Source organism: Microcaecilia unicolor, chromosome 2 (assembly GCF_901765095.1).
Source record: "Microcaecilia unicolor chromosome 2, aMicUni1.1, whole genome shotgun sequence".
In the NCBI taxonomy this organism is placed as follows: Eukaryota; Metazoa; Chordata; class Amphibia; order Gymnophiona; family Siphonopidae; genus Microcaecilia; species Microcaecilia unicolor.
This window is the reverse complement of record NC_044032.1, coordinates 302368428-302390401: the sequence shown is the minus strand read 5'-3', so window position 1 is coordinate 302390401 and position 21974 is coordinate 302368428. Positions and strand designations below refer to the sequence as shown.

At 40.3% G+C, this 21974-nt stretch overlaps 1 protein-coding gene across 12 annotated transcripts in view; it reads right to left on the bottom strand.

Annotated features, from left to right (window-relative positions):
* PTPRD (protein tyrosine phosphatase receptor type D) overlaps positions 1-21974 on the bottom strand; it is a 1064164-nt gene that overhangs the window by 513789 nt on the left and 528401 nt on the right. For all 12 annotated transcript variants that reach the window (XM_030194293.1, XM_030194296.1, XM_030194294.1 and 9 more), the window contains exons 5-6: positions 6675-6863; positions 2495-2605 (exon numbers count right to left, since the gene is read on the bottom strand). In XM_030194293.1, the coding sequence (XP_030050153.1) occupies positions 2495-2605; positions 6675-6863 (300 nt within the window). The remainder of the gene's footprint in view (positions 1-2494; positions 2606-6674; positions 6864-21974) is intronic.

The following is a 21974-nucleotide window of genomic DNA, read 5'->3' as shown; positions in this document are numbered from 1 at the left end:
CCTTCTATGTAATACAGCCAGTTCATTACTGCTGTGGCAGGGATTACACTCTTTCGATGCAGCAGAGATGAAACTAAGGGGCCTGTTTACTGAATTGCAGTTCGTTTGTTGTATACGAATCCTTGCTTTAATAGCAAACATTAACACACAGTCTCCCGGATTCTATATAGTGCACCAAGAGCTCCGCGCTGAAATCTAAGTGTATTCCATAACCATGCCCATAACTTAACTGGCTAATCAAGTTAATCAGCATTGCTAACAGGACTTAACAAGCAATAATGAGCACTAATTGGCAATAATTAGAATTTACAGGCACAACTCACTAAGGGGTCCTTTTACAGAGCGGTGGTAAGTCCAATTTGGGCTTACCGCTCGCTCTTTCAGGATTCCCACCGGCCCAATGCGGCCGCTGGCAGTAGTCCCACCCTGAGCACACGCCATTTCCGGGGGGAAAAGAAAACCCCTGAAAATGGTTTGCGCGGTGGTAACCTGGCAGTAATCCAGCATTGCCGCATGCTGCCCGGTTACTGCCAGTTTAGTGCAGGAGCCCATGTCACCACCTCAATGGGTGGCGGTAAGGGCTCCCCATTGCAGGGCCATGTGCTAAGAGTTCTCTTACCGCTTGACCATGTGTGAAGGGGGCCTTTTTACCTGCTGCAGTAAAAAGGGCCCTGGCGCACGGGAAAAAATGGGCCCTGTCTCCAGCACAGGGCCCTTTTTCCCGCAGCTTGGTAAAAAGGGCCCCTCAGTGTATTCTGTAATGCAGTGCACCTAAATTCTAAAACATGCAGTTCAAAAGGGCGTGGAATGGGCAGGAAAATGGGTATTTTGTGGGCATTTCCAAATTTACATGCACTGTTATAGAGTATGACCCAGTCTGCGTAAATCTATGCACAGGGATTTATGCCACGTTTTAATTGGTGTAAATGGAGGCACGTAGTTTTAGGCACTGGGATATCAACTAAGCATATTCTATGTACCGCACCTAAATCTTACAGAATACGCTTAGGTGAAAATTATTTACGCACAAATTTTCCAGGCACCATATATAGAATCTGGCCCAGTAAATGCAAAGGCTGTGCACTAACTATTGCCCCTGCAGTTATCGCACAGATATGTTATTTTAAATTTATTTGTGATTAGCATACATGCAGTTATCATCTTCTTCTGAAGAGGTCGTAAGTGTGCCAAAGCTAACTGGAAAAGTGCCAGCACAATGATAACCAGCACACATTAACCCACAAATTCTAAATATGGCGCACAGTGTTCCATGCCAAAATCCAAGTGCTCATTCTATAACAACGCGCATGACGTAATTGGCTTAACAAGCTAATCAGTGTTGATAACAGCACTTAACAAGCAATAATGAGCAACTGGCAATAATTTGAATTTACGCATACAACTCACTAAGTGTATTTTGTACCACAAAGTGCCTAAATTCTAATGCGCACAGCCAAAAAGAAGTATGGTTATGGGTGGAGAAATGGGCATTTCATGGGCATTCCAAAATATGCACATACTGTTATAGAATATGGCCCTCTGCACCTAAATCTACATGCCGGTATTTACACCAAGTAAAACATAGCCTAAATGGATACGACCAAATTTGGTTGTGTGAAGAGTCACTCAGTGTATTCTATATACTGCACGGAGAATTAAGCCCATTGTATAAAATTTAGGTGTATTTTAGAGAATATGCCTAGGCGTATTTTTTTACAGTGAAGTTTTTTCAGGCACCATATATCTAGCCCTAACTGCTTTGTGCAATCTCTACTCATTCTCTGCCCATAACCCACCCAGTTCCTACTCTCTAATGTGGCATGCAGTTAGCATGGAATTTTTAGAATGTTCACTGTTCTCAGCACGCAGTAGCCATTATTGCAGGCCCACACTAATGGCTAGCATGTGCTAAATCCCAAGCTAACTGGTTAGCACACTCTAGTAAACAGGCCCCGAAGTAAATTAAGTTATGTAGAAAAGGAAGAAGGAAATGCAATTGTGTTCAGTTAATGGTGTTTTCTATGCAATTCAGCTACTGAGGTCATGCGTATATACACCTCAGTGATTCAAGTTATGTTCTAAACCAATTAGTTGCACACCAAGCGATCAAATCAGGAGGCTGAAAATAAAATCAGGAAAAATAATGCTTAACAAAATCAATGAATAAAGAAGTTCATAAAAAAAATCAAATGCAAAGCACATGTGTAAATCAATGCAAGAAAAAGAGAAGTCAAGATGTAAAAACATGAATATACTTACAAACTTTAAGCCACAGAATAAAAAAGGTGCTTTGTTATTTTTGTTTATACCCATATTTATATATGTAAAGAAGAGTGTACGCATCCCTTTCAACTCAACTGGTTTTGAATGTGAATTCATTTCTATGTTACCATGTTACTTTTCCAAAAATGGCAGCAACCGCATACATCTTGAGAGTATACCAATTCCCCAGTGCCAGAATGAAGAGTGGATGGCAGGTGTATGTCATTCCTACCTCTGACATATAGATTGGCAGGGGATGAATAGCGTGTACCCGCACTGTTGGTTGCAACACACTCATATTTTCCCTGGTCAGACTCTTCACTTTGCTCGATTTGGAGGGCACCTGTATGAATATAAAATACGTTGCCAAAAAAAGTCAGAGAAAGGCTTTATTTTGTCTTTTTTTTCCTCCTCTATATCCATAACTATGTACCCTCTTAACAACATGAAAAGCCCCGTGCGTGAAGGTCCATTCAACGCCGACTTATTTCTTGCTAAGGTGCACAGACAGTAATGTGATGGAAGAAATATATAAAAGATTATTTACTTTCACAACATCAGCAGTAATACAGCAAAACACTCTGTGGTATTTTGAGTGATGAAACTTCAGTACATGCCTAAACGTTCCCCCCCCCCCCCCCCCAAACTATCAAAATGAAGATGAGTGAGACGGCTTCAAGGAAGAATGGCTTCATAAACAAAACAAAACAGATTAAAATTTTATGCATCTCTTTCGCAGTAAAATGGGCACAAAAGGCGAATACGATCAAAAAGGATGGGCAGAATTTCAAGAAAGTGTTCTGTGGAAGAAAGCCAAAAATATGCAGCAATCCAAAAAAAATTTTAAAAAGGCTGCTTGGGGTTGGAAAAAAAAGAAAAACAAGAAGAAATTTTATTAGTCAATCATAATGAAAATATTCCTTTGAGAAACAAAACTGCTTTAAGACATGCAGATTCGTAAGAGTAGAAAGACAGTTTGGCGCAACTTACAATCTTATAGAACGTTTGCTGCAAAACAAAGAGCAGTTGAATTAGAAGTCAAAAAAAGGTTAAAAAGTGTGGCTCATGCCAAGGCAAAGAAGGAGCAACCAACCACTGCTTGAGGATCTGCAAAAGGTCCCCCAAGACACCCATCAAAATCCACAAGTGGGATTAGCAGTGTGGTGTCACAAAACCCAAGAAAAAAAAAAAAAAAACAAGAATATTAAAAGCATAAATGCTGTTTCACAGTATGGAAAGTCAGTAACACCAACATATCAACAAGAATATAGCATTATGAACTTTTCAATTGCAAAGCCTGAAGAACAGAAGATCCAAAAATCCGGAGAAGAAATTCAAGAAAAAAAAAAAAAAGCAAAGGGGAGGTAGGGAAAAGAGAGAACTGCGGTAAATTTTGTAGATGGAAAAATGTTTTTGACTTTGACATTAAGAGAACAAAAAAACTATAAGAACAAAAAAAAAACATAAAAAAAAACTCTGAAAGAAAGTTAAAAAGAAGATATTCCAGGTTGTCTTCTGCATGTCTCCAACTGTTCTCCAGACCATCTCAGTCTTTGGTCCAGAATAAGAACAGCTAAAGAAGAAAAAAAAACTGTTTTTTTTTTCTCTCCAGCTGGACCAAAAAAAGAAAAAAAAGAAAAAAAAAAGGGACAAATGGCTAGCTGTGACTGGGATGTGGTCAAAAGACCTTGATATGCTTTCTTTGAAGCATATCACAACTTAAATTATCTTCAGAGAAATGAATGAAAAGAAGGAACAACTGAAAAGAAAGACACAACATGAGAATCATCGATAATAACCAAACAGGACATGTGGAAGGGTGGAGCGGAGAGGGAGTAGGGAGGGGGGATGGAAATATTTCTTTTTTTTCTCTTTTTTTTTTTTTTACAGGACAAAGATGGAAAGGAATGAAAGGACAGAGAGAATGAGCAAGATCGTTCTGTGAACGTTACTTCAGCACTCTTACCTCTTATTGGTGTACCACCTGGGTGGATAATATGAATGCAAATAAGATTAGAAAGAAGAAGCGTTAGTACGAGAAGGAGGAGGCTAGGGCTTTGGAAGAAGAATTAAATTAGGTTTTACAGAATTAAATAAGGTCTTGAAAGAAACTTGAATTACTATACTGGTAAAACAGGAATATATTAGATTATTAAAAAAGCAGATTTGCACTGTACCACAAAGAGGGAAAAAAATCTACAAAGGGTGGCACTGACTCAGTAGCAGTTGAATTCTTTGGCACTTGGTTTAAAAAGGGTAAGGAATAGATTGTATCAGTCTGAACCCTTCAAAACAACATTGCAAAATGTGTGTGCTGATTACAGATTTTAGGAAAAATATTGAATAAGTGTGGAGATTATATATACACATACATATGCTCTCCCCCCCCCCCCCCCATAGATATATGATATATAAAACTATTTTATAAATATGTAGGTTACACTGAAGGGCATAAGAAACAGTGTGTTTTGGGCTTGATTGTGGCATTTTTTCCATACATCTAAGTGACTCTTGTTTTGCTTCTGCTAAGCAGGTGTTTTCTATCCTGAACACAAAAACATTATCTGCAGAAGAGTGTATTTCTGTGTGTGTGTGTGTGTGTGTGTGTGTGTGTGTGTGTATGTGTGTGTGTACGCCACTACGGAGATTTGGTGGCTACACTAACTGTTAATAAAATGCATGCCATGCATTTTTATAAGAATAATCATCTGAAGGAGGACATTAATGCAGGTGAAGTGCGCTTCAGAACTAAGCACTTACCAATAGATTCTGGAGATTAAATACGGAGAGAAGAAAGACAGCATAAAAATATTATTATATTCCTTATAATTTGGCACAAAGTTTTCAGAGTCAAAGTCATATATAATCTATGTCACATGTGAAAAATTAGATCTTATGCTACCATTAACAGAAGACTAATTTACACAGTTCTGCTAGCAACAAGCAAAGAGGCGGCGTTAACAAGACGATTTAACATCACAGGACAGGGCAAAAAGCTGAGAATTCTGGGAAGACAGGTGCTTATACAACTTAAAATCTATAGTGACAGCACTGCTAATGCCAGCATAAACGGTTTTCATTCCCCTTGGAATGTACTTTAAGATTCACTTTATTATTTTAAAGCTAAAGAAAGCAAAAGAACAAACTGGGTAGGGGTAGAAAGGGCTACCAGAGCAGGGCAAGGAGCAGAGAGAGTGCAGTGGAAGCTGGATCTTACACCAGCCACAGGCTTCTGTAGATCCAGACACTGCAGGGTTCAAAACGCTTTAGCGCAGGTGCACAGTACTGTGGCTAAGTGTGTTGGGAAAAAAAATTGTTCAGTTCAGTAGGCAAAAGGCCTTTCTTCCACACATTAACCCAGTATTTTTTTTTCTCTTTTTCTCATTGAAGGTAAAATTTGAATAGGGAAAAAAGTACTGTGTCTTATGTTGCAGTGAGAGGAAAGATGATGATGTGTCCCAACTTGCTGATCTTTTGTGAAGCAAAATGTGGAGAAGACAGTACAAAACATACACTTTATTGGATTTTTTTTTGGTTAGTGCCTAAATATGAAAGATTGATTTGTAATGGAAATAACCATTGGTACTCCTTACAAGATCTGAATGAAGTCCAATGTTGAAATAAATTGGATTAAAAAAAATTTTTTAAAGAAAGGAGAAATAAAATGGAAAAATGGATCCATCAAATACTGCACAAAAGCAGTAAAGAAAAAGAAAAAATATATATAGATATACTGATAAAACTGCAGTCACAGCAGTGAGCAATGTTGAGTAAACAGAAGCTGCAAAACATACACAGAGAGACAGACTCTGGAACAGGCTATGGCAACATTAGAGACATGAACAACACGCTACGTAAGAGACAAGAGAAGGGGAAGAAAATCCATTACCTGAGAGGTGAAAAAAAACATAAAACCAAAAAAGTATGGAGCCCTTTTACAAAGGCGCGTAGGCACCTATGCGCGTCCAATGCTCATCAAATTGGCACTACCGTCAGGCTACCTCATGCCCTGGGCGGCAATTCCATTTTTGGTGAATACACAAAACACGTAGTAGAAAATATTTTCTACTGCGGGGCACTTATCAGGCGGTAGTCGGCAGTTGGTGCACAATGCACACTTACCACCCTGTTAGTACGTGAGACTTTACTGCTACGTCAATGGATGGCATTAAGGTCTCAGGCCGAAAATGGATGCACACTGGTTTTCATTTTGCCGCATGTCCATTTTTTGGCACAATAAAATAAATCCCTTTTTTCCAGGCATGTGAGGAAATGGACCAGCGCGCATCCAAAGCACGCTCCTACATCACCGCGGGCCACTTTGGGGCGTGCCTTAGTAAAAGGGCTCCTAAATGAATAAAAATGCAAAAGACCAACTGTAGGCATAATTGAGAAGAGTAGCAATAACCTACCTGATCGTAACTGTTTGATGCGCCCGTTATTGTTGCTTGTATCAACGGGCAAGAAGTCCTTGAACCATGTGATTTCCGGATCTGGGTTACCACTGGCGGCACATAGCATGGTGGCTGTGCGAGTTCGCTCAACCACCTTCAATTGTGGGCCCATGTCAATGGTGGGAAAACCACGAGGAATCTGGTCCTCTAAAAATGCAACATAAACACATCAAGTCATGCTTTGAAGGAAGGAAGATGTCCATCTATTCAAACTGCATAACATGCTTTAAACAGACTTTTATTCACATGTAGAAAAGTAAAGGTGTTCCTGTAGTCATGCTGTATGTGTTTCCTATCTGCAGAACATTTATTATCTATGAACTTCCTGTGTGATACTTGGAAAGTAGAATCTTTGCCAAAAGTACAACAAATTGTATATAAGGAAAGGGGGAAGGAGATGGGATTTGATATACCATCTTTCTGTGTTTACCATCAAAGTGGTTTATATATTTCAGTTTACATATTACAGTTGATTCAAAATATGGCTATCAGATTGATCAGAGGACTGGGCGGTATGATAGGGTCTCTCATATATATGAAGATTTCCACTGGTTAACAATGAAATGAGCAACCGTATACATTTTAAAATGCGTTTGTTTTTAAAATCAACATTTGGCTTAAACTCTAAGGGCCCTGTTTACTAAGCAGCATTATAGGTGCGTTAACATTTTAAATATGTGTTAACTATGTACGCGCGTTAACCATGTACGTGCCTACAATATCCCTATAGGCGCCTACATGGTTAGCGTGCGCATTAAGTGTAGATGCACTAAAAACACTAATGCACCTTAGTAAACATGGCCCTAAGGGTCTTACTGATATGCTGGTTTTTCCTTCAATGGGTACAACTTTAGGCTTGGTTTAAATTCTTTTTAGAGGCCTCTTTTTTCCTTTGTTGGAGCTAGACAATGAAATAAGCTTCCCTTGAATGTAAGATTAGTACACTCTTATTTTCATTTTAGGAAAACGTTAAAAACATTGTTTGAACAACAGATTTTATTAGTTTTTAATTTTGGTTTTAATTTTTTTTACAAATTCTATGCTGTTTGTTATTCCTTCAGTACTATTGAAGTATCTTTTAATTGTTAACCGCTTTGAATTCAATTACACAATAGTGGTTTAGAAGACTCTGATAGTATAGTATTATATACAGGTATTTATTTTGTACCTGGGGCAATGGAGGGTTAAGTGACTTGCTCAGAGTCACAAGGAGATGCAATAGGAATTGAATCCAGTTCCCCAGATTCTCAGGCTTCTGCACTAACCATTAGGCTACACCGATGTATCAATAAATGCAACACTCAAAAAAGTAGAAATCTTCACTTTGGGAGTTTTAAATGTCTATAGTGGCTTAGAGGCCCTCATTTTAAAAAGCAATAAGCAGCTAGCATGCGAATAGAGTGTGCATTTAGTGCCCATGAATGATAACCATTACCACACTGCCATGACAGCACATGCTAATTCATGCACTAACTACATAATGCTAAGTGTCAGGAAATGGGCGTTGACTGCATATTGTATTTAACACATAGCACTGGAAAGGATGAAAGGGCAGAGAGGCAAGTACATCTGCACTAATTTTAATTAGAACAGCATTTTCCAAAAGACATGCAAATCAGAATGTAGACATTCAGGTCTGGACATTTCAAATTCCACTAGTATTTTAGAACAGGATCTGTTGACATAGAACCAGTTCTAAGATACATGGTGAAATGGACATTTATTTGGCAGATACATGCACAGCAGCATTTATTTCAGTAAAATAAATGTCTTAAATATCAACAGACCAAAACGTCAACATGAACATGTATGTGTCAATATTTCAGAACATAGACATTTAGGTACCAGCACAGTACACATGTACATTAGCAATTTTAGAAAGATATATGTCCATGTTTTCCTTTTTTAAATTATTATTTTATTTCAATTGAGCATAATAAATCAAGTATGAAACTCGAACTGTGAAAGTACATTCTGTCAAAAGGCAAATAAGAATCAAGGGAAAAAAAATCAATGCATGAAAAAAGAAAATGACAGAATACATCACTAAAGAAAATGGGGGCCAACTATATGAAAATGGAGAGTTGGACGTTACTATCTGAATACAAATAAGTAAATAAAGACATTTTTAATAATGAGCATTTTAAAGAAACTATACTTCATTAAACACATGGAATATTCAATATAGAAGAGATAGGAGTAGGAACAGGAGAAGACCTCAGCCCGATTACTAAGCCACACTATAGGCACGATAGCATTTTTAGAACGCACTAACGCTAGGGACACCCATATATTCCTATGGGTGTCTCTAGCATTAGTGCGCACTAAAAACGCTAGTGCACCTTAGTAAGCAAGGCCCTTAGTTTCCTCAAAATTCTTCAAATAAATTGGATCTAAATATACAAAAGTTTTACCCCCAGGTTTAACAATACATTTATATGGATACTGAAGGGAAAAGGTCCCTCCCAGGGCTACCAACTAAGATTTATACACTAAAATGGCCTTCCTCAGTTGAGTTTCCCTAGAGAGGGCAGGGAATACAGAAACTTTGGGACCCAAAAACAAAGAATCTTTATAGCAGAAATGTAAAAGTAGAAACCTACCCATGGTCAGGTTCAAAAGCAAAAGTAGCGATTAAAGGAGCTTTAGATATTACAGTTTGAGAGTTTTCTAGAATTCCATTAAATCAACCAACATCTCTCCCCCCTACCTGCCACCTTAGGCCCATTACCTCCTTCTCCAACATAGTATGCTCGAATAATTAGTGGCATACAGTCCACTGAAACCTTTAGTACTTCATCAAGATATTTCTTCAGTATTTCAATTGGCGACAATATTGCTGATTTTGGAACGTTTAAAAAAATGGAGGTTTAACTGCCTCTTCTACTTCTCCAATGCTTCCAACATCCTGAGTCACCATGTTACTTCTAGCCACAACATTCTGTACATTTTGCATATTCGAAACTGTATGTTCTATCTATATTTCTCATCTTGCCTTGCTAAGGTTTCATTTTGATAGCATATCTGTGCTTGAAGGGATTCTAGGTTGTACAACAATTAATAAAACTTTTGCACCAAGTTCTGCTTGAGTGCTCCAATCACCAACCAAATCTCCTTTAGAGTAATATTACCATCCAAACAACCTTCAGATGACAGGTGTTTCTAACGTCACTCCCATCATGACAAGATTCCGCCCACATGACAGCTGCTCCATTTCTCTCTTCATGATTAACCCCGATCTAAAGGGGTCAAATCACTGGATTGTGCCGCTTTGCCATTGAAAACCACTATGGCAAACACTTCAGTCTCCCCAGTCATTCTCTATGGTCGCAACCTGCCGTCACTTCTAGATCTTGGGAGAGTCTCGTTCTGGCCAGGGCTCAGTGGGATTTCCAACACTAGCAGCAAGGGTTCTTCCACACCCACCTCCAAGCTCCACCCTTGCTCAAAGTTTTCCAGGGTCTATTGGACCAAGTTTGAGGGAGATGTTTCCACGGGCAAGTTGGGGTGTACTTCTCCCTCGTGTTTCACTATGCTATTACCACAAATGTATCACACTACAGACATCGGAAGAGTTCCTAGCTACTGTGTATGCAATACACACATCTAAATACTGGATTATGCACATCTAAAATGTGCCAAAGGCTTGTAAATAAGATAAATATGCAATAAAGAACATTTCTGACGTGTTACCTACGTAGGAAATTTACGTCAGAGGAGGGCGGGCACAGGAAGAAGGAGATAGACGTCGGTGGAGGCAGAAGCTATCGACGATCCGTTGTTTCATCCCGTGCAGCGCCTTCACACACAGGTGAGGGGCGCTGCACGGCCGGTAAAGCGGAGGGGGGGTCCGTTGGAGGGGGAACGGCGGCGACAAACTCAGGGGGCGGGGCAAGGGGCAGAGGATGGCGGGAGGCGGAGCAGTGTTGGGAAAAGAAGAAGATTGAGACAGGAAGGGAGGGGGGCCCGGCGCTGCAAAAGTTTAGAATTTTATTTTCAGTTTTTAATTTAGTAAAGGGCTGAAGTGGGGAACAGCGGCGATCTCGGGGGGAGGGGGCAAGGCCGTCCATAAAGGACGCTTCTGACGAGCGCCTTTGCCCCCTCCTGATCCTTTTTTGAGGTATGTTTACTTTTGTAGTGATGCAGGGGGGAGCAGGGAGTCACGTGTTTGTGGGGTTTTTTTTGTTGTTGTTCTGACGTTTGTGGCATGCGCAGAGCAGCCAGCATAACGCTTGGCTGCTCTGCACATGATTTTGGGGCCGATTACCGACGGGGATTACGAATCTTTGATACATTGTACTTTTCAATACCGCACCGAACATGTGTGACTTGTTTTTTTTGGTGCATGCTTCGTTTTTTCAAATTCGTTAGGGAGTTTAACGTTTTTGAATTTTTTACGTTTGGTTGATGCATCTAGCCCTCAGTAATTAACCTTGAGCATTTGTGGGTACAGGAAGCAAAGGAAAATTCACCCTTTAAGAAAGTTAACAAATATCTGGGAAATATGTGGATTATATAGCTAAAATAATCTTAGACAGCACAGTCTTTTGTACTGGATGGACTATCATCTGGGAATGAAAGTGTTTTCAAAGAACTCCAGTTGGTTTGCAGGTGCTATGGTTTCTGGAACCCTCTATACCAGTGGGTCCCAAACCTGGTCCTGGAGGCCCCCAGCCAGCTAGGCTTTCAGGGTATCCACTTCATGAGAGAGATTTGCATTCAGTGGGGGCAGTGCATGCACATCTCTCTCATGAATATTCATTGTGGGTATCCTGAAAATCTGACTGGCTGGGTTGCCTCCAGGACCAGGTTTGGGACCCAGTGCTCTATACAATCTATTTTATCTGTAGCATATTGTGTGATCTGTATGAGCTTTATAAATGTTTTACATGTATTCAGCAGCTGTTACACTCTTTGAAAAGGAACATGTGCAAAAGAGAATCAACAGATGCTTTCTAATACATATTTTATTATTAAATAGCTTGTTTCACTTGGCAGCTATTGACATGTAACCTTTTAAAAGATAAAAATAATTCACTTTGTATATACCATTTTAAATCACATTATTTTCTTTGCTCTAATACCACAGGACTCTCCTCCATAGCATCACTAAACCTCTTTCATGCCTCTGAAAATGTCCTAGGATGCCAGACAACACTTCTGTCCATTACTTTATAACTTCCTAGGGCACCTTGATAAGGAGAATGTAGAGAAGGCATGACCCTAGTAATTATTATTTTACATTTTTTTTAAGTTTACTCATCTCATTAGCACAAAAGCACAAAGCACCAATTAGTAGTTAGCCTCCAAGATCTTTTCAAAAAATATATATATTAAAAAAAGATATGTGTATGAGAGCCCTGTTTACTAAGGTGCACTAGCGTTTTTAGCGTGCACTAAAAATTAGCATGCGCTATTGCTAGAGACACCTGTAGGAATATATGGGTGTCTCTAGCATTAGTGCGAGCTAAAAACTCTAGTGCGCCTACAGCACAGCTTAGTTAACAGGGCCCCTCGTTTCCTAACTAAGAAAATGGTCTTTTATTAAGCTGTGGTAAACACTAGCTTATCACAATTCAAAATGGCTTACCATGGGGATGCGCTCAGGCATTGTGGTAATTTTCTTATCTGCGCCTGGTAAAGGTATGCTAAAAATTATTTTTTACATTTTTCTTTGAGGAATGTGTCTGAGGACAGAGTGGGCTTTACTTCACGCTGATTAAAAAAAAACCCTGATAAGTGCAGGATTACCATGGGATTCCTCACTGCCTGCATACAAAATAGGTGTTGATATGTGCTTACGAGCTTTTTTTTTTTTAACGGGCACACACTAACGGCAAGCACATAGCCATTAATGGAAAACTGCCCATTTTACTGCTGCAATTAATATGGCATTTAGAGCACGAGAAAACCTCACATAAAGGTGTGCTAAGGCCACTTTTTACTGCAGCTTAGTAAAAGTACCCCAAAATCTCATTTTGGCAGCCACTTATAAGATGGAAGGTTTTGTCTTTAGCATAACTGACCAGGTATGACTTGTGGTCATGAAAAAAGGCATCCTACTGTGTTTCCATGACTTTTCAATTCCTTTTTTTTTTTAATATGTTAATGAAAAACGCACTGGAGCCATCCCTTTTTGTTTTGATTTTTTAAATATGCACAAGTGCACAACAAAGATAATTCATCTTGTATACTAATAGGGTAGAACATCTAAAGAGCTTTCTTTTCTTAATTTTAATAAGGGTAATTAAATTCCATTCGTCCCCTCCTTATGCACTGAACCTCTTTGAACGCATTCTCTTCATTAAAGTTTCATGACAAGCATTATAATGTAACAGATTCAAATAGCCAGAGCTGTTATACTTTTGACAGTTGTGGCTTGTTTCCAATCTGGTTGTCAGGTATTTGGCAATAAAATGCAGTATTTCAACATAAAACGGACTGGAGATATAATGAAATATCTAATTGGAATACTTTATCTCAGTGGGTGTAGTTTATAAAGATGTTAATTGATCCCCCTCCCTCGAAATTTACTAGCGATCTATGCAAAACTGTCTTTTTCGCTTGATGGAATTGAGTTTGACAGAACATGCAATGGATCTCTCTCAGGGAATTTGGGAATAAAATCACCATTATGCTTTACAACAACATTCAACGTTAACAGAAAAATCCTCAGTTTAAAATGAGCCAGTAGGCTAGTGGCATTTAAATTTTGCATCGAGTAAACTATGTGTGTCTTGGGGGGGACGGGGGACTTTTTGTCCTGTTCCATACTGCGCTCATTCAGCTTTGAACGGCAACACTTAACACACTCCCATGTTATTATTATAACATGCTGAATTACCTATTACAGCTTAAAACAACCATGACCTTCAAAGAGCCATTTGGAGCCCCTGTCATTTTCAGAAACCACTAAAGGGCAAATTACTTTGTACTCATGTTTTAGTAACTCATATAAGCAATATATATTTTGATGTGACATTTAAATAGACTTAGAGATGCAACAAAGTCTATGAATTTGCGAGATGTGCAAGAATAACTTTACTATATAATAATCAGCATGCCACTAATGGGAGGGAAAAGCTTCCCTTTAAATATGTGGACATCATTAAAATGGAACTTTAAAACTTTTTTCTCAGTAAATATTCTTGGCTATTTATGTTGTAGGTCAATTTTAAAACTCTACCTTGGTGGCTCAGTAGCAAACACTGTGCACTGCCATGAAGACAAGTGATATGATTTCCAGGCCAGGTTTCTATTGCCTGGGCTAGTTGGAGCTAGGGATGCTACAGAAGCAGCATCTCCCCCCCCCCCCCCCCCCCCCCCCCCATGGCTGCCTAAGCCATTGCTCAACAGTGACACTTGGTGACTAGACTTAGAGGGCACATTACCTGTTTCTAGCATGAGCTGAGATGGTTGAGGTGAGCTAGGAGGGGAACTAAGCATAGGGTGGGGGAGGGAGAACTACAGTTGTAGCAGATAAATATTCATGATGCAGTAACCCAACAGAAACCAGTTCTCACTGAGTTGGAAGCCTAAAGGAACAGGAGAAAACTACCAGGTCAGAAAAATAAGTTGTACCTTTTTATCTAACTGTATGATAAAAGACACAATAGAATCGCACCATCAAATTCAGAATCCATTTCCCCACAGCAGGAGAAAAAAGAAACCTACAGTCTTCTGATATCAATTCTTTTGAATATGTAACCTAATGTAGCATATCAACTCAGATATAATTTGCTGTGTGACAGCCGATCATAGTATGACTGTGGGAACAATGAGCTTCTACAAATCTCCTCTAAAGGGGGGAGCACACTCTTGTGGTAGGTATGGAAAAGATAGTTGTGCACAACCACCCTGCACAGTTCTAGGTTACTGGTGCAACATTTAAACACAAAAAGATGTTACATGTCATTTTCTGCAGCCGACTCATGATATAGATAGATCAACAAAGTGAACATAGGTTTCAAGGGAATAAACTCAGGAATAACATTAGAAAATATTTCCTCATGGTAAGGGGATAGAATGGAAAGGGGTGAGAAGTGAAAACAATGAAAGAATTCTAGAAAGAGAAGCAGATAATCACCAACTGCAGAGAAGTAAAAGGGAAGCCAGGGATCCAGTGAGGTCTACTTGACATCATAATAGGAAGCAACATGGATATACAAGATGGACCTTCAACTCTTTAACTAAAGAAACAGAGAAAATGATAGTAGATAAAAACCATAAGGGCAAGTCTATAACTAGACACTTATTGTTTGTGGAAATGCAGTGAAAATAGCACACGCATAAGAACCCCTGTAAGGGAATGGGTAAATGCTATAGAATGCAATTGCGAGGGGGGGCTTACATGTAGGTGAAGCAGGAGCAGGGCTCCCAGTTGTAAGCACAACTTACAGAATACTATAAGTTATATGTGCCCTTATTATATTTAGGTGCCCACAATTACACTAGGTTTATGGTTGGTGTAGCTTCAGGTGTCTAAATGTGAAGGTGTCCCGATGCCGGGTTATGTTAGTATTCTATAAAGAAGTCTGGGTGCCCAGCTGCTATTCTAGAAAAGGCTCTTACTGCACTGAATCGGAATGCTTACAAGGAGGCGCTTACTTATAGAATTACCTCCCATATGGCTATCCAGTCTGCCCATATCGACTACAAAGCTCTACTATGGTTTATGGTTTATTAGAACTTTGCATTTTCCAAACCAAAGCAGAAAACAAAGGTACATATAATCCACAATCAAGAAACAAAGAAACACTATCAATAATAGGAAAGACTTAAATACATGCACACAAGACACACAAGTAAAACGCAGGAAAGAAAAAAAAAACAGAAGAGTGAGGTTCCCCTGGAGGTGATCATAACCGTCCTGCACCTCTTCCCGCCTTAGATATCCTCTTTGCATGTCCCATACTTTATTGAATTCAGATACAGTCCTTGTCTCCATCACCTCTGCTAGAAGACTATTCCAGACATCCACCACTCTAAAGTAAAGAAATATTTCTTTAGATTACTCCAAAGTCACCTTCATCTTATGACCCCCCTCTTTCAGAACTTCCTTTCAACTGAAAGAGACTGACCTCCTGTGCATTTATGCCACAGAGGTATTTAAATATCTCTGTCATGTCTCCCTTCTCCTGCCTTCCTTCCAAAGTATACATATTGAGATTATTAAGCCTGTCCCTCTTTGCTTTATGACAAATAGGGACATTTTAGTTGTCATCCTCTGCCATCTTTCTGTATTTTTGAAAATGTTGTTTTCAGACTATACAAAATACTGTAGATGAGATCTCACCAAAGACGTATTTATTTATTTATGACATTTATATCCCACAGTATTCGAGGTACCGTCGCATCATGGAGCGATACAAAGGCATTATAACATTCTAAATTGTGTTTTCCAAGTCTTTTTATCTAGATAATGCCCACCGTTACCTATATTAATTGCTTGGGGCCCTGTTTACTAAGCCGCACTGTAGGAGCGCTAACCTTAGAAAACAGGGCCCTTAATCAGCACTGGCTGTGGATATTCAGCAGCACTTCTGGACAGTATCACTGAATATTCTTACAGGTCCAGATAGTACTATGGCAGAGCTAGGGCACAATTGGCAGTTATCAGGAGATCAGTAATATTCAGACTGTTATCTTAATAACTAACCAGCTAAAGTGAGGGCAAAAAAATATTGTTCAAACTTTATCAGGTTACCTATATCAATAGTGGTTTGAATATTGCTGCTAACCAGACAGAAGCAACACTCACCTCACTTCCGCGATATTCAGCTCCAAACGTTATCCAGATAATAATAATAATAAAACCTTATTTATAACCCACTATATCAATAACTATGAGGAATTTAAACACCGTGGCTGGCATTTAAAACAAAAGCTGATCACAGATTTTAAATATGGATTTGGATTTAGAATACACTTTTCCTGTAGAAGTTCAATGTGAGTTACCTTGAACCGATTATTACCTTTGCCATATTGCAAATAAGTAAAGTGTGGTAGAAAGAGATGAACTAGCTTGCTAACAACCATGTTGGAAGTTAAGTGGTAGTATGAAGATTCAAGTCTTGGAAAGTCTACTAAAAGATCTGTAACTTAATCAACCTTTATCCTATGCCTCCATCTTCCTATCAAGAGAAATTGCCTTACATCTTCAAAAAAATCAAGGCAGCAGTTGCCAAGTCTTGGTTCTGCTTGCTACTGGATATATAGTACAATGTCACTAATACAGCAAGGATGTATATAAAATGCTCTCTAAATTTACTACACATGCCAGACCATCCATACAGAAGGTAAAATTTTCTTTATTTCTATCGCAGGTTGGGTAGGGCCCAAAGTATGGCTTTGCAGTAACATTCAAAGCCAACAAGGAAAAAGAAATGTGTTGCAATACTTGTTGTTATTTAAAAAAAAAAAGGAAGAAAAAATGGAAAAATAACATTAGAACACTTAAAGAAAAGACTCTTCAACAAAAACTGGGGGGGCTTTGTTTCACATCCGTTCAGAGTTGACCAAACACAACTTATGAGTGAGAGGGGACCACTCTGCATGGGAAGGACTGCAGATCCTCAACATTTTTCACCAGTAAGTTGTTACACCCTGATGCCTTCAGATGACATCTCGCCATTTGTGTACCTAATTTAGTACTGGCTGTCAAGAAAGAAAATGAGGGGTTGGCTGGTGGGGGGGGTCCTCAAACCCTGCCAGCAGAAGCATTCCTGTGATGATATTCGGCACCACCTGTGATGATATTCGGCACCAAGCTGTTTGTCCTGCTTTCATCCTCCCCCGTGTGCATGCTCAGTTTTAATGAAATTGAGCATGCAAGAGCTTTGCAAAAGCTTGATTTCACTAAAACCGAGTATGCAAGTCGGGGCAGGCAGTGTAGTGTCGAATATCGCTGAAGGATTCTGATGGTGGGGCTTGGGGATCCCCGCTAGCCCAGGTATGTAGGGTTGCAGTGGAGGTTGCGTGGCAAGAAGTCAGGGCAAAATCTGCCCCCCCCCCACTTTGGACTCAGGGCCCCCCCAGAAATCAAGGTATGGCTACGCCTCTGATCTGTAGACGTATCTCCATACACAAAAGTTTTTTCTTTTTTTTTAAATTTTTAATTAATTACTTTTTTTTGCTATCATCATGCTGAAAAAGGGAACTCGTTCAAACCATACACAATTACCCTGCAAATTGCAAAGTAATGTCTATGCTGAATATAGAGCCACTTAGGCTAAATTATCATTTATATGAACGTGGAAACTGCAATTTCACATTGCATTAAGCCAGTTAACATTCATTGTAATTAGAGTTTGGCCTTAAATAAGTCATCTGTTTTAACAAATGAGTACATTTAGTCTGGTCCTGAATTAGATAACTTTACTGAGATAATGGGAGAACAAGATGACAGTCCTTTCCATTTCGATCTTTTCCTGCCCAAATACATGAAGGTAATATCACTTTGGATTTTGTAATTGAAAAATACTGCAGTATTTATAAATCACTATCATTAAGTATGTTTACAGTAAAGGCACTGCTCCAAAGATAATGTAATACTTAGGGATTTGGATTATGAAGGAAGATTATCATGCACATATAAAACCCAGCACATTTATGTGTATATAGAACACACATTTAAAACCCAGTTTCATACGGCAAGGATTTACACCTGCATTCACTATGTTTATTTTGCAAGGGGGAGTAGGCTGGCCAGTCTATGGGTGAGATGAGAGAAATTTACAAGAGCAGCCCACAGTCCAGAAATGGAAAGCACTTGTATACCCCAAAGCCTCAATGTCAAGATTTACACCTGCTCCGTTTCCGTAGCAAATTGCTCCTTTGGCAGGAGGTAAGGCTGCACAAACTTCATACCCAAATGGATATCTATGAACAACATGTAGATAAGCCCCCCTCCCCCGGCATCAGACCCCCCCTGATCAGACCCCTCAAGCAGCAGAATATAGCACAGCTGTAAACAGTGTTAACATAGTCATAAGTACATAAGTACATAAGTAGTGCCATACTGGGAAAGACCAAAGGTCCATCTAGCCCAGCATCCTGTCACCGACAGTGGCCAATCCAGGTCAAGGGCACCTGGCATGCTCCCCAAACGTAAAAACATTCCAGACAAGTTATACCTAAAAATGCGGAATTTTTCCAAGTCCATTTAATAGCGGTCTATGGACTTGTCCTTTAGGAATCTATCTAACCCCTTTTTAAACTCCGTCAAGCTAACCGCCCGTACCACGTTCTCCGGCAACGAATTCCAGAGTCTAATTACACGTTGGGTGAAGAAACATTTTCTCCGATTCGTTTTAAATTTACCACACTGTAGCTTCAACTCATGCCCTCTAGTCCTAGTATTTTTGGATAGCGTGAACAGTCGCTTCACATCCACCCGATCCATTCCACTCATTATTTTATACACTTCTATCATATCTCCACTCAGCCGTCTCTTCTCCAAGCTGAAAAGCCCTAGCCTTCTCAGCCTCTCTTCATAGGAAAGTCGTCCCATCCCCACTATCATTTTCGTCGCCCTTCGCTGTACCTTTTCCAATTCTACTATATCTTTTTTGAGATACGGAGACCAGTACTGAACACAATACTCCAGGTGCGGTCGCACCATGGAGCGATACAACGGCATTATAACATCCGCACACCTGGACTCCATACCCTTCCTAATAACACCCAACATTCTATTTGCTTTTCTAGCCGCAGCAGCACACTGAGCAGAAGGTTTCAGCGTATCATCGACGACGACACCCAGATCCCTTTCTTGATCCGTAACTCCTAACGCGGAACCTTGCAAGACGTAGCTATAATTCGGGTTCCTCTTACCCACATGCATCACTTTGCACTTGTCAACATTGAACTTCATCTGCCACTTGCACGCCCATTCTCCCAGTCTCGCAAGGTCCTCCTGTAATCGTTCACATTCCTCCTGCGACTTGACGACCCTGAATAATTTTGTGTCATCGGCGAATTTAATTACCTCACTAGTTATTCCCATCTCTAGGTCATTTATAAATACATTAAAAAGCAACGGACCCAGCACAGACCCCTGCGGGACCCCACTAACTACCCTCCTCCACTGAGAATACTGGCCACGCAATCCTACTCTCTGCTTCCTATCTTTCAACCAGTTCTTAATCCATAATAATACCCTACCTCCGATTCCATGACTCTGCAATTTCTTCAGGAGTCTTTCGTGCGGCACTTTGTCAAACGCCTTCTGAAAATCCAGATATACAATATCAACCGGCTCCCCATTGTCCACATGTTTGCTTACCCCCTCAAAAAAATGCATTAGATTGGTGAGGCAAGACTTCCCTTCACTAAATCCGTGCTGACTTTGTCTCATCAGTCCATGTTTTTGTATATGCTCTGCAATTTTATTCTTAATAATAGCCTCCACCATCTTGCCCGGCACCGACGTCAGACTCACCGGTCTATAATTTCCCGGATCTCCTCTGGAACCCTTCTTAAAAATCGGAGTAACATTGGCTACCCTCCAGTCCATTATTGTCAATGTGCTGTTTCTACAAAATTAGGCATAGTGGGGGAGATTCTATATATGGCACCTAAAAAAATTGGCACTGAAATCAGTGTATTCTATAATCGGTGCCTAGATTTAAGCACCGATTATAGAATACACTTAGTTGATATTTCAGCGCCTAAATCTATGCACATCCATTTACACAAACGAAAACGTGGCTTAAATCCCAGTGCATAGATTTAGGCGCACTGGGCCATATTCTATAACTAGGCGTATACATTTCAGAACGCCCACGGAACATCCATTTCCCCACCCATAATCACACCACTTTTTGCCTGCACATGTTAGAAGTTTGGCGCACATCATTACAGAATACCCTTTGCGAGTTGTGCACCTAAATTCTAATCAGTGCCAATTAGTGCTCATTATTGCTTGTTAAGTAATGTTATCAGCGTTCATTAGCTTAATAAGCTTGTTAACTGATGCACATTGTTATAGAATCTGCACCGATATCGGTGCTGATCTCTAGGCATGCTATATAGAATCCAGGGGAGTGTGTCTGGTACTATAATGATAAATGATTTAGACTTAATTTCAGTCTTTTATGATGGTTCTTAGATGTCACTAGGTAGGTTGCCCCTTGCCTTTTGTGGTTGCTGATTTGTTTATTGCAGCTTGGGAGGAAGGAGATTACTAGGGGCACCATTTTCTACAGGCGCTAGACTAGGCAGGAGCAAGTGGGCTTCACTTCTGCCCGAAGCCCCTCCCCCCCCCCAAGGCCAGCACTGCCAGGACCAGGTAGCCCCTATGGGAGGGGGTCTGGATGCTGCTGGAGGACCAGCTTTGCAAGCCAGGAGTATCAGGCCACAGTGCGCACCAGCCCAATGCTCCCAGGAAGCATGAATAACATTGCTTGTGAAGTAGATGGCAAACAGCGATATTCCTCTAAGGCCGGATTCAGCAAACTGAGGTCCTGGGATACCTTAGGTTGCTGAATCCCACAGGAAATCAAGGTGTGGAAACAGACAACCTTTTACCACACCTTGATGAATCCCAGCTTATTGTAAAAGCCATCTATGTGGTTTACGTTATTTATAATAGTATCCTGCTTATTTTCGAAAGAGAAAAACGCCTATAGTGCGACCTAAATCGGGAGATAGACGTTTATCTCGCAAAGGCGCCCAAATCGGTATAATCGAAACCCGAAACTGCACTCTGTCGCGGAAACGAATAAAGTTGATGGGGGCATGTCGGAGGCGTGGTGGAGGCGGAACTGGGGCGTGGTTATCAGCCGAGGAGAGATGGGCATCTTTAGCTGATAATCGAAAAAAAAAAGGCGTTTTGACCGCGATTTTGGGTCACTTTTTTTGGACCCTTTTTTTTCACGAACAAGTCCCAAAAAAGTGCCCCAACTGCCCAGATGACCACTGAAGGGAATCGGGGATTACCTCCCCGGACTCCCCCAGTGGTCACTAACCCCCTCCCACCAAAAAAACCCCACTTTACAAACTTTTTTTCAGCCTGTATGCCAGCCTCAAAAGCCGTACCCACCTCCATGACAGCAGAATGTGTTCGATCCTGTCACAGCCTTTCCCTGGGTCAGATGTGGCTCTCAAGTGCAGTACAGGGTCACATCAGCATTGCATTGTGGTGGGTGTAGGGTATTGGGCTCCGTGATTTCATTAGCTTGTTACAGTCTCACGATGTTGGTAGTTGGTAGGCTCTTCTCCCATGGTGCTTTTCCCCCTGCCTACTGGGTCAGAGTG